The 20,721-nt window shown below is 44.1% G+C and overlaps 1 protein-coding gene across 3 annotated transcripts in view; it reads left to right on the top strand.

Moving 5' to 3' along the window:
* GUK1 (guanylate kinase 1) overlaps positions 1 to 20,721 on the top strand; it is a 59,237-nt gene that overhangs the window by 15,742 nt on the left and 22,774 nt on the right. For 2 of the 3 annotated variants that reach the window (XR_010561138.1, XM_065398717.1), the window contains exon 2: positions 19,548 to 19,661. Coding sequence is in view for 2 of the 3 variants with exons in the window: in XM_065398717.1 (XP_065254789.1) it covers positions 19,548 to 19,661 (114 nt within the window). In the remaining variant the exon portion in view is untranslated. Of the gene's footprint in view, positions 1 to 3,042; positions 3,243 to 19,547; positions 19,662 to 20,721 lie in introns of all 3 variants that reach the window. The other variant, XM_065398718.1, reaches the window with a different exon arrangement.

Raw genomic sequence — 20,721 nt, 5'->3', positions numbered from 1 at the left:
TTAGAAACCACTGAAGCAGAAAATATCTAATTACTGCAGACCCCAGCTGGGAGTACTATTAGGAATGCAAGCCACCCTCCATTTGTAGCTATTTATGTGTCTATGTATCCTTTGTGAACCAGACCGTATGGTAACATGGGGCAAATAGCCTCTTTTTATTTCCTAATTTGAATTTCGTGTGGCTGGATACGAGGTGATCCAATTAAAAAGTATGCTGCAATCTGATGACGATAGGGGTTCAGATAACTTCCTCTTCTGTTCAGCTTTGCAAAGCCTTTCTACTAAATTATTTCCATATAGATAGACAGCGGAAGCCTTTGTTTCCTTTCGGCTTGCCGCCAGCAGGCTGTCCCAAGGCCTGTTGATGTTAAAACCACTTGGATGAGAGGTACAGGAAAATAATTTATAGTGAAAACAAAACACAAGCTTACTGTGCAGGCTTTCTCAACCAGCCTGCCCGTCCCACGTGGCTATATGGGAAGGGTGTCCTGTTATAGAATAGGTTGGGAACCACTGAGCACCCTCTATAAAAGTCCTAAAGCACTTCACGATGCTTCTGATGCTTCTTCCTCCAGATCCCATTGGTTCCCCCAGGAGCTGTAGAGAGTGAGACGCCGCATTCCTTTCTGCCAAAGGGTTGATTAAGCATGCTGCCCTGGCATCACCTGGGAATGAAGGCGCTGGACTCTGATCCCTGAATAACAGAACACTGCTTTGCCACTAGCCTGCTGGGCTGGCCCTTTCTATTCTATGTCTATCAGAGCGAGAGAATAAGCGCATGATAGTCCAAATTAGTACCAGTCAAATAGCAGCTATGTGGTTTTGCCACATTCACGTCCCCTTTCAGCTGCATTGATGGATGGAAGGAGACAGTGCTTTAAAAAAAAACAAACAAAAAAACCACTTCCCCATTGGGAAGGTCCTTTCCAGGACGCACTCTTTTGTCGCTGTCTCCCACTGTGCTGCTCTGCTCCTATTCTGTTCAGTGTTCTGGGAGCCAAGTGAAACTTCTTAAAGCCTGATCTCATCTTCGATTCAGTTAACTGCTAGCATACATCGCACAATGGTGTAGAGCTGGGGGATGTGAAGGCAGGAGAAAGCAACCCAGGAATGTAAATGGTCAGAATGATCCTAGCACGATGTAAGGGACTGGTGTGTGTGTATATAGCCATGTTCACAGGGATATATGTGAGCCTTCTTGCGGTGTTTCATGCTACAGGTTACTTTTACGGTGGAGAAGGTACAGCATGCAGCAGTTGTAATGATCTTGAGTGTGTTAGCAATTTGAAAAAAATAAAATGCGTTTAGGACGGAGTTCTTTGGCAAAGATTGAAAATTGCACAGGGTCCACGAGTTGGGACTTGCAGTCGCTCCTGGATCGGGTCCGAGAAAGCACTGCCAAGCTGAGAGAACCCATGATAGGCTGAAAGTTCATTCTCTTGTGACTCCTAAGGCTAGCAGTGAATACTGTACATCTATTGAAAGCTGGTGTTTCACAGTTTCATGTGATATGAAGTAGTGGTTTCTGTCTCCAGCTGATCATGGGGTAGCGGCCAATCACTAAACTCATGTCATGGTAGCAGTGCGAGACTGTGGCGTGGAGGATAGTAAGAAGTTAATCAAATCACTGGTCTTACGGTCCAATAATCTCCCAGTATGGGATGGCTTAGAAACATTTATTTTTTGAGACTAGACCAAAATAAATCTCTTTAGGACCAGCAGACACTTGCAGATATTGGTCCTGGAGCAGAGATCAGAAATAGACATTTTTTGGTACCTGTCTGGGAAAGAAAGAGGAGTGCACAATTCTAGAGGAACAGCAGAGTGAGGAGTTGGAGTCCAACAAGAACCTAAGCCAATAAGGTCAAGGCAGTGGAAGTATTTAGCTTGAACTTCTTTATACTTTTAAAGTATTAATTATGGGCTAAACTACAAGGTCGTTGACTGGATAGATTGGTAAAAATGCTTCTAAAATTGAGCTAGGGATGAATTAGAGTAATTGATATTGTGGATATTCACACTCCCCAGTAAAAACCTTTGTGCTGCCCAGAGAGTTGACACACCTCTTTTTACTCACTCCAGTCTGAGGACTTTGAGCAGGGCTTCCCTCTATCTTAACACAGGTTGTTGCTTTAATTGTCCTCACAGCCTTTCTATTCTGGCTATTTTTCTTTTGCTGTTTGGAGAATTCCAAGAATTTCTGGTCTCTGTTTTATGATAACGTCTATACCATATACAGCTCACGAGAGCACTTTATAATCCCAGAAAGAGAGAAGCAAGGAATTGCTCTGTGAGTGTGCAGGTATATGTGTATATAACTTTATATGTTAAAGATTTTTCCTTTAGTGAGTACATTGTCCAGCAAACTTTCATTGCTAATACACCCAGGAATTTTTGACATAAACAATGGCAAAAACTGTATCTGTAACTGATGATTAAAAAAAAAAAAAACAAAACCTTGTTTGATTTAATTTTTGCTTTTAAAATAGGATATCTCCATTAATTTATCTCCTAGAACTGGAAGGGACCTTGAAAGGTCATTGAGTCCAGCCCCCCTGCCTTCACTAGCAGGACCATTTACTGATTTTGCCCCAGATCCCTAAGTGGCCCCGTCAAGGATTGAACTCACAACCCTGGGTTTAGCGGGCCAATGCTCAAACCACTGAGCTCTCCCTCCCTTCTGTTTTCTGGAACACAAGAAACTGAGTTTTTATTTTAAGAAGGTGCTGGGACATAATACACCAAATTCCAACCCAGAATGAATTTTTAGTCGTGTTTATAAAATCCTGATGCTGGAGGTTTATTCTGGAGTAGCTGACTGAGTGGCATTGCACAGGTCCTTTAACTTTACCATCATAGCTTCCAAAAAATCATTATATCTGGAGGGAGTGATTTAGTCAATTAGCATTGTGCCTTTTGAGGTCTTAGTGAAAATACTCTCTTGGCTTTCAAGTGGGCCGAGAAAAGTGGAGGTCTAGAATAGGTTGATCCCTTTGGGGAATAGAATTGAATGTTTAGATTACTTCCTTGTCTCTTATGCAGCGTGTGTGCAGTGTCTGTTCACCATGAAAACTTCACGCAGGCCATTCTGCTGTCAGAATGCTAATTAAGCACAAGTCTCCGCACGTGAGCTGACCGCAGCAATTCTGTTTCCCGAGCACATGCTGTCAATTGCACACTGCTGTCTACAATTGCTTTGGAGCATGCCCCACCCTAAGCAGCCTTCCTCTGGACAACAGCAGGTTATGATTCTTTACTGTTCAGTTAAGTTATCGCACTGGGCCCGAAGGGAAGGTACCATGTTATGCTACGATGTCTTCGAAGCCCAAAAATGCTGTGTGTGTGTGTGTGTATTGCAAAGTATTATTAATTTTTGCCATATTACTTAAAACTTCAACTAGATTGGCTTTCAGAGCTTTGAAGACCCGATCAGTTGTCCCATGGTTTAGAAGGGTGGGGATGTAGTGCTTATAAAGAACATGCTAAAAATAGGAAATGAGATTAAAGGTGTCTAATCCAAAAACCTCTCTTGAGGCTATAGAAAAAACTCTCCTCTGATCTTCTTTTCTACTCCTAAAACGGCTTCATTACCTTCTCTCTTCAAGCCTTTGCTAATCAGTACTAGTTTTGCTGAACTTTCTGTGCTCTGGCTTACCTACTGTGCTGCACTTCCCCCATGAAAATCAATGGAATAGTAGAGTACGCCAGTGGACGTCTGCTTGGATGTATATGAAATAGTCATCCTCCATCTAGGAGACATTTATTTATGCTACTGGTTAACATACTTGCTAGCAGGGAAAGAACAGTCATGTGCTAGGCACACGTCTCCAAAATACCAACAGCAGTGAAGGACTCAATTGTATACTCTGTCACGCTGTCTGAAGTGGCTCATAACTATGAGTGCCAATCTTGGGTCAGACTGTCAGAAAATGGGGCAGACACTCCAAACTGGTGGTATATTCTATAATTCGATTTCACCAAGCCAGTAATAAATGTGCACTCCTGGATCACTATATTAGTCTTGCCACAGAGTCACAAACAGTCCCCTTAGGATCTCTAGGATCTCTAGCCTACCGTGCCACCAGACAAACTGGACTTTGTGTTATTGAGCGCTATACCATCACATTAGCAACAGAGTCCTGTGGCACCTTTAAGACTAACAGAAGTATTGGAGCATAAGCTTTCGTGAGTGAATACCCACTTCATTCACTCACGAAAGCTTATGCTCCAATACTTCTGTTAGTCTTAAAGGTGCCACAGGCCTCTGTTGCTTTTTACAGATCCAAACTAACACGGCTACCCCTCTGATACTATACTATCACATTAGGTTACTCCCAACCCCGAAGGGTCAGTCACTTACCCCAGATCAGTGGATACTCTTGATCTCACACCGAAGACAACACTGGTGGCCAATTTTTATAGTAAACTATTAAATTAATTAATGGAGATATCCCATCTCCTAGAACTGGAAGGGACCTTGAAAGGTCATCGAGTCCAGCCCCCTGCCTTCACTAGCAGGACCAAGTACTGATTTTGCCCCAGATTCCCCAAGTGGCCCCCTCAAGGATTGAACTCACAACCCTGGGTTTAGCAGGCCAATGCTCAAACCACTGAGCTATCCCTCCCCCCCCCGAACTAACTGAAGATTTATTAGCTAAGGAAAAGAAATGAGTTATTGAGAGGTTAAAGCAGGTAAAATACATTAACAGGTGAGTCAAAGTTTGTAAGTCCAAAATGATAGCAGAGATGTAGTGATCTGCTAGGCTTCCATAAGTCTGTCAGGGTTACCAAAATAACTTTGGGGATATCAGTCTTGCATCTGGAACGCAACCCTGTGAGTGTTCAGAGATACAGGATCATTCCCTTTAAACCAGCATAGATCCTGCTCACAGAAGACAATCTGAACAGCTTCTTCACCTACTTGGATTTTGATGAATATCACCTGCAGATTGTGTCTGAATTTCCATTGTCGAACACAATGACCCATGCTTTGAAGTTAGCAATTTTTAACATTTCAAAGGCTTCAAACTCATGTGATGGGTAAACGTAACGTAAACACAATGTGAGAGCCAGAAACAATCCTTCATTAGTTTTCATGCAGTTTACACATCAGGTAAATTCTCATTTAATACTAACACACACTTTTGATCTAGGATTAATTAAGTACAGGGATATATATTGTGAGATGTAGTACGGGGGGGCTAGCTCAGTGGTTTGAGCATTGGCCTGCTAAACCCAGCATTGTGAGTTCAATCCTTGAGGGGGCCATTTAGGGGTTTGGGGCAAAAATATGATTGGGGATTGGTCCTGCTCTGAGCAGGGGGTTGGACTAGATGACCTCCTGAGGTCCCTTCCAGCCCTGATACTCTATGATTCATTCAACAGGTTACAGATAAGTAAAGACAATATCATTCACATTTCCTTTAAACCAAATTAATGTTGTGTTGGAGGCCAAGGCCAAATTAGCAGGGGAGCACTTGGATAAGATGCAGGATCTGAGAGCCACTATCAGGCCTCACATAAAGGAACTAGAAAACTCCTGCAGCTGTGCGAGCCTTGGAGAACTTGGATTTGCCCTCTCTGAGGTAAAATCTACACTCTGGTATCAGACTGCCACCTTCATGCTGTTGAGTGTCTCAGCAGGGTTGGTGAGAAAACAAAGCCTGTGGTTTTGCAGCAGTGCGCTTCGTGGTAGGCCATCTTCCACAAATGGTACAGTAAATGCTATTTTTGGCAAACGCTGGCACAGCAGTGACAATTGCCAACTGGCAGTGATCTAACAAATGTTCACTAGCAACCACCCACAGTGACTGCCTCAGCTATCTGATCTTATGGAAAGAATTGCTTCATTATTTGCAATTCACATATCACTTCTTCCTCCACCACCCCAACCTCTCTTTTTAGTCTGCACAGGCCTGCTGTGATGGTTGCCAGCGAAGGTGGAGAAGTGGGAACAAATTTGGGGGGGAGGGGAGAGATCCTTGGTTCTGCTTCATTTATCTTTTGAAACCAGACTCCAATAGTGATGTTCAGTAGCACGGGTTGTGAATCAGTCCTGCAATGACCTACAGGGTAGTTGGCAGTCCCTCATAATGTATAAAACAACATCCTTTAAAAATGAGGATATTAACATAGGAGTGACCCTGTTTACATTCTGACTCCCAAAGAGAAGGATTAGTGTTAGAAAATGTTCAATGACTATCCAGATTCAGAATTAGTTGGGATGGGGTGTTTTGTGTGTAGTAGTTAGAGAAGGAGACCGGGAGTCAAAACTCCTGGATTATATGTTCCTGTCTCTCCCACTGGCTAGTTGTGACCTTGGGCCAGGCACTTAATCTTTTTGGCCCAGATCCACAAAGGTATTTAGGCTCCTAACTTCCATTGATTTTTTTTATCCATCTATAAATTCATCTAATATTTGCATCCTATTGATGGTATGAGATTTAATGTTTATAAAGCACTTGAGATACTTTCCTGAAAGACACTCTCCAGAGTTCTTACACAATGGTTTCCTAAAGGAAGCTATAGACAGCTGTTGCCCAAGTGCATCCTATCTGGTTGGTTCTCAGATTTACTCTTTATTTCCTTGCATGGTCAAGTATCAGGGTGTAGCCGTGTTAGTCTGTATCTACAAAAACAACAAGGAGTCTGGTGGCACCTTAACAGATTTATTTGGGCATAAGCTTTCGTGGGTAAAAACCTCACTTCTTCAGATGCATAGAGTGAAAGTTACAGATGCAGGCATTATATACTGACACATGGAGAGCAGGGAGTTACTTCGCAAGTGGAGAACCAGTGTTGACAGCGCCAATTCAATCAGGGTGGATGTAGTCCACTCCCAATAATAGATGAGGAGGTGTCAATTCCAGGAGAGGAAAAGCTGCTTCTGTAATGAGCCAGCCACTCCCAGTCCCGATTCAAGCCCAGATTAATGGTGTTAAATTTGCAAATGAATTTTAGTTCTGCTGTTTCTCTTTGAAGTCTGTTTCTGAAGTTTTTTTGTTCAATGATAGTGACTTTTAAATCTGTAATAGAATGACCAGGGAGATTGAAGTGTTCACTTACTGGCTTTTGTATGTTACCATTCCTGATTGTCCGATTTGTGTCCATTTATTCTTTTGCGGAGGGACTGTCCGGTTTGGCCAGTATACATGGCAGAGGGGCATTGCTGGCACATGATGGCATATATAACATTAGTAGATGTGCAGGTGAATGAGCCCTTGATGGTGTGGCTGATGTGGTTGGGTCCTCTGATGGTGTCACCAGAGTAGATATGGGGACAGAGTAGTCAACGAGGTTTGCTACAGGGATTGGTTCCTGGGTTGGTGTTTCTGTGGTGTGGTGTGTAGTTGCTGGTGAGTATTTGCTTCAGGTTGGTGGGTTGTCTGTAAGCGAGGACTGGCCTGCCTCCCAAGGTCTGTGAGAGTGAGGGATCATTTTCCAGGATAGGTTGTAGATCGTGGATAATGCGCTGGAGAGGTTTTAGCTGGGGGCTGTATGTGATGGCCAGTGGTGTTCTGTTATTGTCCTTGTTGGGCCTGTCTTGTAGTAGGTGATTTCTGGGTACCCGTCTTGCTCTGTCAATCTGTTTCCTCACTTCCCCAGGTGGGTATTGTAGTTTTAAGAATGCTTGATAAAGATCTTGTAGGTGTTTGTCTCTGTCTGAGGGGTTGGAGCAAATTCGGTTGTATCTTAGGGCTTGGCTGTAGACAATGGATCGTGTGATGTGTCTTGGATGGAAGCTGGAGGCATGTAGGTACGTATAGCGGTCAGTAGGTTTCTGGTATAGGGTGGTGTTTATGTGACCATCACTTATTTGCACTGTAGTGTCCAGGAAGTGGATCTCTTGTGTGGACTGGTCCAGGCTGAGGTGGATGGTAGGGTGGAAATTGTTGAAGTCCAGGTGGAATTCTTCAAGGGCCTCCTTTCCGTGGGTCCATATGATGAAGATGTCATCAATGTAGCGCAAGTAGAGGAGGGACACTAGGGGACGAGAGCTGAGGAAGCGTTGTTCTAAGTTAGCCATAAAAATGTTGGCATACTGTGGGGCCATGCGGGTACCCATAGCAGTGCCACTGACTTGAAGGTATAAGTTGTCCCCAAATCTGAAGTGGTTGTGGGTGAGGACAAAGTCACAAAGCTCAGCCACCAGGCGTGCTGTGGCCTCATCAGGGATACTGTTCCTGACAGCTTGTAGTCCATCCTCGTGTGGAATATTGGTGTAAAGTGCTTCTACATCCATGGTGGCCAGGATGGTGTTTTCAGGAAGAACACCAATGCATTGTCGTTTCCTCAGGAAGTCGGTGGTGTCTCGAAGATAGCTGGGAGTGCTGGTAGCGTAGGGTCTGAGGAGAGAGTCCAAATAGCCAGATAATCCTGCTGTAAGAGTGCCAATGCCTGAGATGATGGGGCGTCCAGGGTTTCCGGGTTTATGGATTTTGGGTAGCAGATAGAATACCCCTGGTTGGGGTTCTGGGGGTGTGTCCATGTAGATTTGTTCCCGTACTGTAGCCGGGAATTTCTTGAGCAGATGGTGTAGTTTCTTTTGGTATTCCTCAGTGGGATCAGAGGATAGTGGCCTGTAGAATGTGGTCTTGGAGAGTTGCCTGGCAGCCTCCTGTTCATAATCCGATCTGTTCATTATGACTACAGCACCTCCTTTGTCAGCCCCTTTGATGATAATGTCAGAGTTGTTTCTGAGGCTGTGGATGGCATTGCGTTCTGTACGGCTGAGGTTATGGGATAAGTGATGTTGTTTGTCCACAATTTCAGCCTGTGCACGTCTGCGGAAGCACTCTATGTAGAGGTCCAGTCTGTCATTTCGACCGTCAGGAGGAGTCCATGCAGAGTTCTTCTTCTTGTAGTGTTGGTAGGAGGGTTCCTGTGGGTCAGTACACTGTTGAGTGGTGCGTTGAAAATATTCCTTGAGTCGGAGACGATGAAAGTAGGCTTCCAGATCACCGCAGAACTGTATCGTGTTTGTGGGGATGGTGGGACAGAAAGAGAGTCCCCGAGATAGGACAGACTCTTCTGCTGGGCTAAGTGTGTGGTTGGAAAGATTGACAATGTTGTTAGATGAGTTGAGGGTACCACTGTTGTAGCCCCTTGTGGCAGGTAGGAGTTTAGATAGCTTACTGTCCTTTTTCCTCTGTAGAGAAGTGAAGTGTGCATTGTAAATGGCTTGTCTCATTTTTGTAAAGTCCAGCCACGTGGAAGTTTGTGTGGAAGGTTGGTATTGTATGAGAGTCTCCAGTTCTGAGAGCTCATTCTTGATCTTCTCCTGTCTGCTGTACAGGATGCTGATCAGGTGGTTCCTCAGTTTCTTTGAGAGTGTGTGGCACAGTCTCTCACCATAGTCAGTGTAGTATGTTGATTGCAATGGATTTTTTACCTTCAGTCCATTTGGTATGATGTCCATCTGTTTGCATTTGGAGAGGAAGATGATGTCTGTCTGTATCTGTGCAAGTTTTTTGTTGAGGTTGATGGATTTCCACTCCATACGGCTAAATTTAGTGCCTTCATGGTGTCAAGTATCAGGGGGTAGCCATGTTAGTCTGTATCTACAAAAACAACAAGGAGTCTGGTGGCACCTTAAAGACTAACAGATTTATTTGGGCATAAGCTTTCGTGGGTAAAGCTTTCAGTTGCATCTGAAGAAGTGAGGTTTTTACCCACGAAAGCTTATGCCCAAATAAATCTGTTAGTCTTTAAGGTGCCACCAGACTCCTTGTTGTCTTTATTTCCTGCAGCTCTCATAAATGTCAGGTATCTTGAGTGTTGTTCATAACTTCCATTTAAAAACACAGCCTGCAATTCAATCAGCAAAACAGTTCTGAGTCACTAAAACTCTGTCCTTTAATGGAACCTTACACATTTTATCACTCTCTTTATTAAAAAAATCCTATACTGTTCCATAGGATTTTTCTTTTCTTTCATTCAAATACACACATCTTTTTAAATCTCAGATGGGATCCATTTAATTATCAGGGCACATTTTTGGCTCTTCTACATAGCCACCAGGTGGGAATCAGAGATGCTTCTGCATTAAAGTTATAGCCCTTACCTATTAAAAGGCACTGATGGAGGCTGTAAACAAAATGATCTCGCCAATAAAAAGCAATGGCTTCAATGTTTTGTTCTGCAACACCCAGTTGGAGATGCGAGTCTGATGTGTCCGTACCGATAGATAGCAGCTGTGTGTGTTGCTTTCAGAGTTGCTGGGGTGGGGGAACAAGAAACGTAAGTCTCCTTCCCTCTCTCTAACTTAGTCATCTTTTCTCAAAAGAGGGAAAGAGAAAGGAGGTGCATGTTCCGCCTCCAGTATCAAAAGCTTCAACTGCCTCCTGGGTATCATGAACCAGAAATGCCCGCCAGGCCTTCTTGACTATCAAAAGGCCCAACTCTGCCCTACTCCACTGGCAAACCCTTCTGCTTCTCCTGGACAATCTCTACAAAGCAGCTACGCCCTTTCCTCTTAATAAAGCTGTGGCATGTTGAAAATTTGGGAACAATATAAAATGGATTCATTTTGATATTAAAATAAATAACACGCTGGATACTGTACTATTGGACAGGTCATGGTAGAGGGCAGTGAGTGGGGGTGGCTTTGGGGAATCCCAGATATATAACTTGAGGGACCTGCAGCGTAGTTTAACAAACTGTCCAGTACAGATGGCCATGGGTATTGTCATCTGAATGCATTGTTGTTTGAAATAGCACCTCTCAAAGTCTGTGCGGGTAATGACACCTCCACCCCAAACCCAGATCTGCCTTTAAATAGCTAAAATGCTCAAATACAGTGGTGAACGGGCACAGCAAAAAGAAATGGTTACCCATCTTCTTGTTGTGTTCTCATACTGCTTCCGGCTACATCCATGCACATGCGATTGCCTGATCATTGCAGTCCCCCAAGTCACTGGAAGACATTTGCGCTCAAGCAGCTGGCATTCCAGGAGCTGCTTCCGATTTTGAGGCTCTCTGCCGCAGTCACAGGTCTTGGGGGCTATTGATGTAGCTCCACTTGATCATTGCATCTCTAGACCAGCCAACTCCAATGCAGAGTCAATTAAGGTGACACCGTGTAGCCCTGGGCTGATCTGCACTGAGTAGTAGGGGCTCAACTGGTTGGAGCTGGAGCGCACATGCTACAGGGTTGTCCTCCACTTGGTTGCCATAAATGAACCCTTGTGTGTGTGAGTGACAATGTTAGGGGTTTAATGGTGGCAAGAAAACTTTGTCATGATGTCGGTCGACTCAGCATTGGTGTTGCATCATACAGTAGATGTCTTGGATCTGTGCATTGCCTAACACGGCGATCCCTCTGATGCATTGCCTTGTGTGCTTGACTCTCCTAGCAACATCCGGGCATATATCAGGAGGAGCAATGCCCGTGAGGTTACCTGTGTTCCTTCAGTACTTTGGTGCATTCCACGTTCCTGTTGCGTTTGCTCCTTCTCAGATTTTATGCAAATACCCAACATGCATTGACCTCTAGCTGGACCCCTGTCAACCCTAACATTAGCACCCAATGATGCCAAAAGCTCACTCAGGTAGAGTTCCTCGTAAGGCCAGTTTAGTTAGATTTTTACATGGAGTTGTTTGGGTAGAAAAAAGAAATGATGAAAGCTGATAGGTTTTAATATTTAAATGGTTGGCTATTTTAAGTCAGATGTTTGTCCTGGCTTAGATGTCACTTTCTTTTTCTGTTGCTTTTGTTCAACAACTTGGCGCAGAACTGACTAGGAAAATGGTGTTGCCAGTTAACTTTCACAGAGGGCTGTAGGGCATGGCTTTAGACTGTACTAGGAAGCCCCAAACTAGGTTTATTTTTCCATTTGAATTCCCAAAATAGTACTCTTTGACTATATTAATGTTTCCAGACCCCTTTTATCCTACCAGCTATCTGTTCTGTTTCCAGGAATTGAGCCTGAAAGCCCAAATGATTGACCGTTTATATTACGGTGACGCCTAAAGACACCAATCATGATTAATTGTACCCTTAGTGTGCTAAGGCATATAGCAGGGGTGGCCAACCTGTGGCTCCGGAGCCACATGCGGCTCTTAATATGCGGCTCCTTGTATAGGCACCAACTCGGGGGCTGGAGCTACAGGCGCCAACTTTCCAATGTGCCGGGGAGGAGGGGTGCTCGCTGCTCAACCCCTGACTCTGTCACAGGCCCTGCCCCTACTTCATCTGTTCCCCCAAGGCCCCCGCTCCTTCCTGCCCTCTTCCCTGAGCCTACCATGCCCTCGCTCCTCCCTCCACCCCCCAGAGGAGGAGGTGCTGATCACTAGGGCTGCTGGCAGGCAGGGGGGAGCTGACGGGGCTGCTGAGGTATTACTGTGGCTCTTTGGCAATGTACATAGATAAATTCAGGCTCAGGTTGGCCACCCCGGCCTATAACAACAGACAGCTCAGAGACCAGTGGAGTGTTTGATATGCACCTGTGTTTGCATGCCCTTATAAGGGCAGACAAGATATTTTTGTAATTCCCAAATTATTTTATTGGAACAGTGTAATTCCACTTTGAGGCCAGCCTACGTAGTAAGTCCTGTTTTTCCTCTTAACATCACAAGGGTAATATACTGAGTATTTTGGTTAAAATGCCCCTGAATGTATCATGGCAAACGCTCCAGTCTAGCCACACACGTGTTACTTGCAGCACTGAATCAGACCTTTCTCGTTACATTTCAAAATTAATTTTTGTGCTGGAGAAAGATGCTAGGCTGACCGTTCTGGAGACTGACACCAAAATGATCAAACCTTAAAATGTGAGTTTAGGAGCCTAGCTTTAGGCCCGAAGCCCTTTATTTAGCTACAGCCCAAATATTGTACAAGCAACTGCGCAAACAGCAGCAATAAGATCTTTTACCACTTAAAAGAAAGGGACTGTCTCTAAGGAACAAGAATAGTTCAGTCCCCATGACTCAGTCAGTCTTTGGCCTTTATGCTGAGGTTGGGTGTCTTCCTCAAAGAAATACTGTAGCTTAACCTGAAATTATGGGCTTAATGCAGGATTCCTTGGGTGAAATTATCTGGCTTGTATTATGCAGGAAGTCAGACTAGATGATCATAATGATCCCTGTTGACCTTAATGTCTGTGCAGCTGCCAACGAGGGGACCAGTTGTGCTGATGCTTTTTGTGCTGTGGGCACCTGTCTAGTGGGATCTAGACTGAGACCATCAGACTTGCTTTACAGAGGCCATTAAAGAGCCATCAGATGGTAACACCTTTTTCAGTTTCTACTGACGTGGGCTGGATTGGCACTACTGATGTATGGGTGAAAATCTCTGCATTCCATTACCGTCCAAAGGGTTTTACTCACAGCTGTAATGCACACCGGGCTTACTCGGTACAACAGGAAACATGGCAATACATTATTTAAATCGTCCTGGCAGTTTTTAGCGTTTGTCTATCTTGCTGTCTGTCAGGATTATGCTAAAAATAAGCCTTAAGGTAGTTAGAAACCAGTTACTTACCAGAGTCCTATTAGTATGCAATCTCCAATTTGCCTGACCTCCTCCTAAGCCATATCATTTCCCCTGTTTAGACACAGACCTTTCTCCTTCATGACACTCAGCCGAGTTACAAATCATGCTATTGACAAAGCCATATTTGTAACTGTTACCAGAATGTTCAGAAATTATACAGGGTTCAAAAACAGAGCTTGGACCCTGCTCCTGGAGTTAGTCTTAGCACTGTATTGGCTAGAATAGTTGTTCTTGTACGTAAAGAACTGTTGTCCGCTTTGTAGCACCAAACTGCTAGCTACAACCCTGTGCGAACGCATTTCTCCAGCCAGTGTAGACTGGGCTATAGGCATAGGCCCTGTTCAATATGATTGGTTTGCAAACATGTTTATGGTGACATTTATAAAACTTGCAATGAAATACAGGCAGCAGAAACAGCAGCTAGAGGAGATTGGTATGATTACACAAAGGTGAAAATAGAAATCAGTAGTGGCATAGTAAGAGTCAAGGTAATGACTTAAACTAGGTTACAAAAATAACCCCATCTGTCTGCAGGACTGAGCTGGACATGGAATCTAGCATATGCCCATATAGCACTAAGCAGTGGGTCTATACCAGGGGTAGGCAACCTATAGCACGCGTGCCGAAGGCGGCACACGAGCTGATTTTCAGTGGCACTCACACTGCCCGGGTCCTGTCCACCGATCCGGGGGGCTCTGCATTTTAATTTAATTTTAAACAAAGCTTCTTAAACATTTAAAAAACTTTATTTACTTTACATACAACAATAGTTTAGTTATATATTATAGACTTATAGAAAGAGACCTTCTAAAAAAGTTAAAATGTATTACTGGCACGCGAAACCTTAAATTAGAGTGAATAAATGAAGACTCGGCACACCACTTCTGAAAGGTTGCTGACCCCTGGTCTATACTGTATTCTTGTATATTGGTAGATCCAGAGTCTGTGTTATGTCAGTATAAAATTAAACTCAGCGGAGCTACTAGTGTAACTCCAGAGTGTAACTGAGATCAGAATCTGGCCTAGTTCAATTTCAATAATTTTTGCTGTCTATGGAGAAAGGTATAGATCTGATTACTAATTTTTCCTCTATCTCTTTACAGCTGTGCCTGAGAGCTCAGCATTGAGAATGCAGTCAAAGTTGACCCAGATTTCCTTCTTTTAACTTGAATTAAATAGCAAACCCTTTCCCTATTGTACTTGTTTTTATAGATGATCATGTCTTTGCTGCTAAGACGTTCTTTTTATGGATGTGTAATATTTCAGATCAGTTACATATAAACAGTCACTTAAGTTGGTCCCTTGTATTTCTTAAAAAAACGAGTGTGCTTTGATGTGGAAGGCTTATGCTGGCATTTACCAGAGTGTTACCCGGGCATGCCTGGAGATTTAGCAGTAAGAATAGTAGGAGAGTGGAAGAAACCACAGGAGGAGATTAAAGATCAGCGGAGAGTTTTCATTGGCTCCTTTAAGATGGAGACTCTGTAATTAAGGATTTAGATGGTTCACAAATAGCTCAGCTTTCTGCCTGCTCGCTCACATTATCAGTTTGTTGCTGTTACAAAGAGCTGGATTTTATACTTCGACTAAAAGGGCATAAAAGTAAAAGGTAAGGCATGCAATTGGGGAATGCTGCTAATATGCCAGTGCTATTTAAGCAACCACGATTATCTCTGTCTCCTTTCCGGATCAGCTTTGAATAGAGTGCAGTTCCTGTAACAAATTTTGTTTGCTTTAAATTTCCCTTTCCTGTTAGTGGCTGTTAACGGATAGGAAAAGAAATGCGAGCAGAGAAAAGAAAATGTAAAAGAGGAGACAGCAAGAATAAAAATATCCAAGCACTCCCGACTGGCATATACAAGTAGGAGATTGAAGAGTTCTGTGTTTCAGGCAGCCTAAGGAATTCTTGTTAGCAGGCAGATACTGTGGTGAAGAGTGAATTATTAACGCCTAGATAAGCAGCAAAGATCCTCGTTGGCATTTGAGTGTCAGGGTGTGTTGGGGTTGATTTAATTATGCCCACGGGAGAGCTCTGTCCCATCGGCATAGTGCGGCTACTTGGGAGACCTTACTGCAGCTGCAGTGGTACAACTGTGCCATTGTATAGTCTGTAGTGTAGATGTAGCCTTAGTTACTATTCAGCTTTTGGAGGGCTGGAGAAAAAGCTGCCTTATATATCTGGTCCTTTCCTAGACCAAAACAGTAATAATAATTTGCACTTGCAGAGCCTCGTTGTTAAAAGCATTTTAATTAAGCCTCATCATGACCCTATCACTTAGCGATTATCCTTATTTTATGGATGGGAAAAGTGGACACCGAGGCAGAGAGAGACTGAGTGACCCGTGCAAGTTCATGCAGTGAGTTAGCAGCAGAGCTGGGAATAAAACGCGGGGCTCTTTATTCCTCATCCTCTGCTCTAACCATTAAGATCCCGTTGCCTTTTCAGTAGTTGGCAAGTGGACGGGAATGCATTTTCTCCACTTTGGTATCTAGCATGACTTTTGAAATTTAGTGGGTACTCCGCCAAAGACTAAGGGCTGGAAGGAAAGACAATGTAGGTTGAAATTCTAACTGTGAGGTTTATTAAACCGTGGATGTATATCCCAAGGGAAGTGATAAAAACTAGATAGGATAAAGCACTATTAAATATGCTGTAGGGACCAATTCCTGGGGAATAAATTAAATAATAATACAGACGCTCCCCAGGTTACGCAAACCGATTTACGCAAATCCGGATTTACGGAAAAAGTTCCGTAAGTTCCGTAAGCTTTTTTTTTTTTTTGCGTAATTGTCGGGTATACATTCCCGACTTACGGAAAATTCGACTTACGCAAGGCGTTCCGGAACGGAACGCCTTGTGTAAGTTGGGGAGCGTCTGTAAATCTAATGTGTCTTCATTTTCCAGTTGCTATGTTTTTATAAGAGTAAAATGGTACAGTCCCTACTTGAATAGTGCTTTTAATTAACTTCTTGGGGGTTCTTTTGTAATAAAATAAATTTGTGTTGGTAGAATCCTGTACAAACAAGACTTCCTTATGTATATAAAAATTCCCTTCTTCAGTGTATACAGAGATTAGTAGTTGTCAGGCAAGTGTCTGGTAATGCATAATATCCTGTATGGGGTATACAGAGGATTCGTGTGCTGATTTTGGAGCTTGCTGAATTTATAAATATAGCGTCTGGATGGACTGTGGAGCTGTGCAGATTAGAGTTAGAGATACACAAGTAATCCACCTGCTCTGTTCTACCTGCCCTGAGTCTGAGTTGTCACGTTAGCTAAGCCTGCAGAGCATATGTGACTGGGACTAATTCTGTAAGTGTCTAATTGTTTGTGTCTTTACGAGTTTGAGATGAGACCCACTGAATCTTTTAGTCCAGCAACTGTTACTAGTGCAGGATTGTTCCTTTGGGGGTGCTCTGCATGCCAATACAGGATGCAATTCATCTGCACCTGTATGAGCGTTGGCTAATTATTAACTCACCTCACACCCCAGGGAATTATGCAAGTGAACACTCCCTCTTCCCTTCCCCCCCCTCCCTACTAGGTAAGCAAACAGTCGCTGGTAGGTTGTGTCTGGCCCAAGGTCACGCAGTGAGTCAGTGTCACAATGGGATTGAGTAGAGGAGCTGCCTACTTTCCAGTTTAGGGTCCGAGCTAGGCTCGCCCGTGCAGGGAAGAAGGGCACTGAGACTGGGAATTCAGTATTGTGAAGGAATTCTCGCTCCTTGCCAAGTGTGATAAGAGGCTGGCTTTGTGTGTGTTTCTCAGATCACCACTACCCATCTACCACTGACCACCAACAGAAAGGCTTTATTTAACTTAAAAAAATTAGTTCTGTCATCTGTCTGAAACAGCCCTCTTCCCTCTACTCGGCATGAGAGCAAGATCCTTGCTGAGCGTCGCCTGCAGATGCTGAGCCAAAAGAGGCCGGGTCTGCAGAGAGAGAGCATTCAGAGCAGGGGCGGCTCCAGGCACCTTTGGTGGCGTGTCTGCGGGAGGTCCGCTGGTCCTGTGGCTTCGGCGGCAGGTATGCCGAAGGCGCGGGACCGGTAGATCACCCGCAGACACGCCGCCAAATCCGCGTGACTAGCGGATCGCTCGCAGGCGTGCCGCCGAAGGCCGCCTGACTGCCGTGCTTGGGGCGGCAAGTAACATAGAGCCGCCCCTGATTCAGAGATCAGAATGTACATTGGGATTTTATTTAGGGGCAGGTGGGGGCAGGAGTGTTACCTTTTAGTTGAGGAAAGACTTCACTGGAGTTTGAACCTGTAACCTTCAGTACAGGAGCTTCTACTGTTGGAGCTCAAGCTTGAGTAATTCCGCTACTTTGCTGTAGTAGACCCTTATCCACTTGTGTGGCTCAACCACTAGAGGGAGACAAAGACCCACTCTCTCCAAGGTTGGGGTATGTTTGCACCCTCATAAGAGTCCAAAATGTTGCAGCATGATAATGTACTTTTCTTGTAAACTTTCATGTAAACTCAATACTGATGAAAGTGCAGTGGTTCATAGCCATGGGGATCGAAGTCCTCACCTAGTCACAGAACGGTGGCTTCCATCACCACAGTGCCTCTGGTATGACCTGGAGGGGCCAACTCTAGCAATGAGGGGGTGTTAGGCACACTTACCTGTTCCATCCTCTGCTGAGGTTGTCAACTATTTATGGTGGAGGGGGGTTATGTGGACTCTTGTCCAAGGCAGACTGGACTGAGGCCACCAAACAGCTGTCAGAGGGTAATGGTTTTCAGTCACTACCATCCTGGCCAGGATTTGGTAAAGGTGAAGGGCTCTGCAATGTGTTACCAGTCTCCTAAGACATGCCCGTCTCCCTGGCTTTTTCCTCTTTGAAATGAGCAGTTCAGCTTGTTCATGATGAAAGTTCTGTGGCAACATCTACAGTGCCTGGGTCAGTTGCTCTTCTTTTACATCCCCGGCCTTGTGATTCAAGCTTTTATGGCTGAGTTGGATTCTCTTTCCCCATCCCTCCCAAGCTGCATCATCCATAAGTTTCTTATCGGTGTGTCACTTAGATCAGGAAGTGTTATTCCACTGGTGTCAGTGAAAATGAAAAAAATGAGCAAAACCGGTTCTTTGGCAGTTTTACTTCCTTGAGACCTTGCAGTGCAGATGTTTTTGCTCACCTTTATTAAACGCATGTGGTAAACGAACATCGCATTGTGTATATACAAGGTGTTCTATTGGGATAACAGATGACATTTATATAGACTGTAGGTACACTGGGGGAAAAACATGGTTTGGCTCAACAATTGAGTATAAAAGGGTCCCCTGACAACCTACAAACCAAATACCCATGTAAACATGCTTCTTTATACTGTCCAGCAAACTGAATACTAGTCCCTTTTCTGTTTAGAGAAAAGTCCATCCCTTGGGACTAAATGGTTCAGGGGCCGGGTAAAAGGAAAAAGGGAATCTTGTGCTCTCAGGATGAATCCTGCCCAGCTTAGTAGCCACTGGCATCCGTCTGACTGCTGCTCAGTGGGTCTATATGAAGTGAGTTTGATCTCAGTTCAGTTCCTTGGGGGCACTTGCCCACATCGCATTGAATTCACCCTATACTTGGCACTAGCTGTCCCTCTTGTTAGCAGTCTCAGTAGAGAGGCCATAACTGACTGGATCCTGGAGACTGAGCTCACTTTGGCCTAGGGATGTCCACTCCAGGTAAGGGTTGAGGCACAGTGGGAGGAAATCTTGTCCTGTTGCTGCTCATCCTGTGTTTGCTCTCTGGATAGAGGATGTTGCTCTCTAGGGCTGTCAGTCCAGCACATTTCATCACCATCACTAAACTAGTCACTTCAGCCATACATTGTGAGAATTTATGCTTATCTGATTTCATATTTCATCTTAGTTCCCCTCTACTGTTTCTTCTGATACCCCTTTTCCTCCCCTAGGCCGTGCCATTTGTTTGCTGATGATTGCGTAGTTGGCTGCAGTAGCTTGCAAGTGCATGTGGCATCTGCTGGAATCTAAAGCTGGCATTTCTTATGATTCTGTGTTTCTAACCAAGAGAGGTGTTTGGTTTTTTCCCATCTGCAGCCATGACGGGACCAAGACCGGTAGTTCTGAGTGGCCCATCGGGTGCAGGAAAGAGCACTTTGTTAAAAATGCTGCTTAAAGACTACGGCAATGTCTTCGGCTTCAGTGTCTCTCGTGAGTATTTGTGCGCAACCCAGCTGGGGGGGGCAGGGAAAGTGAAACCGAAGCTTAATAACAGCCAAGGGCCTGACTGCGTAGCTACTACACATAGTTTTCAACGTAGTTAGCCCCCAAATCATAAAAATTGCATGTTAGTTGTTGTGGCTTGGGTTAATGGATCTATCTTAACTTGTGTGCTAGTAAGTATGTTTACATAACTTGGGCCATGTTTTACTACTAGTGTAAATGTAACTTCATTAGAATTGCACCTTTTAAAGGGTTGGTATCTTCATGCTACACCTAACACAGCATGCAATGGATGTTGTTCAGAGTCATCCCTTCCTGGGATTTGTCTTTAGTCTTCAAGTCACAAAGCCCTAAAGCAGAACTACTTACAAACGTATGGCTTGTGTCCTCTAAACACCCCAAGAGAATTGATTAAGATTCCGCTGTGCAAGACCCCACCTGCTTTTCTGCAAGCTTTAACCTTTCTGTGAGTGGATTTAATGAGACCTATGTGGTCTGGCTGTTAGGGTGAGTCAGCAGAATAGTTCTGCTCTTCTATTCAGATTCTTATATCCTGACACTGAGTTACTTACCCGCTTGTGCCAGTGATTGTTTTGGCTCATTGATTTATTTTCCTGCTTAGAACTGTAAGCTATACAGCAGTCTTTGTTTTCTCTACATGAGAAGTGTGTGGTGGATTCCTTTAGTACATAAATAGCCCTATTATATGGCTAACTTACTGTCTCTCCCATCCACCTCCAAAATGTGGAGAGCTGTGAATGCTGATTTTATCATATATACTTTTCTAGTGCCCAGATACAAAGGTGGCTGGCACTCACCTAAGATAAGGAGTTAGATAATAAATGAATACCCCACGACTGGATCATTGCTACAGGACTCTGAGTAGATGACCTGTGATATAATCTGTGCTTTGTCTTTATTGATGTGACAAGAAGATGCTGTTTGTTTGCTTGTTTCCAGTAGCATTCTCCGAGTGGTAGGTGTTGTACGGACATATGGGAAGGCACAGTCTTTGCCCCAAAGTGATTACAGTCTCTAAAAGATACGT

The sequence above is a fragment of the Emys orbicularis genome, chromosome 2 (assembly GCF_028017835.1).
Source record: "Emys orbicularis isolate rEmyOrb1 chromosome 2, rEmyOrb1.hap1, whole genome shotgun sequence".
NCBI classification, from domain to species: Eukaryota; Metazoa; Chordata; order Testudines; family Emydidae; genus Emys; species Emys orbicularis.
The sequence above is the reverse complement of the archived record's forward strand: the minus strand, read 5'-3'. Positions and strand labels throughout refer to the sequence as shown.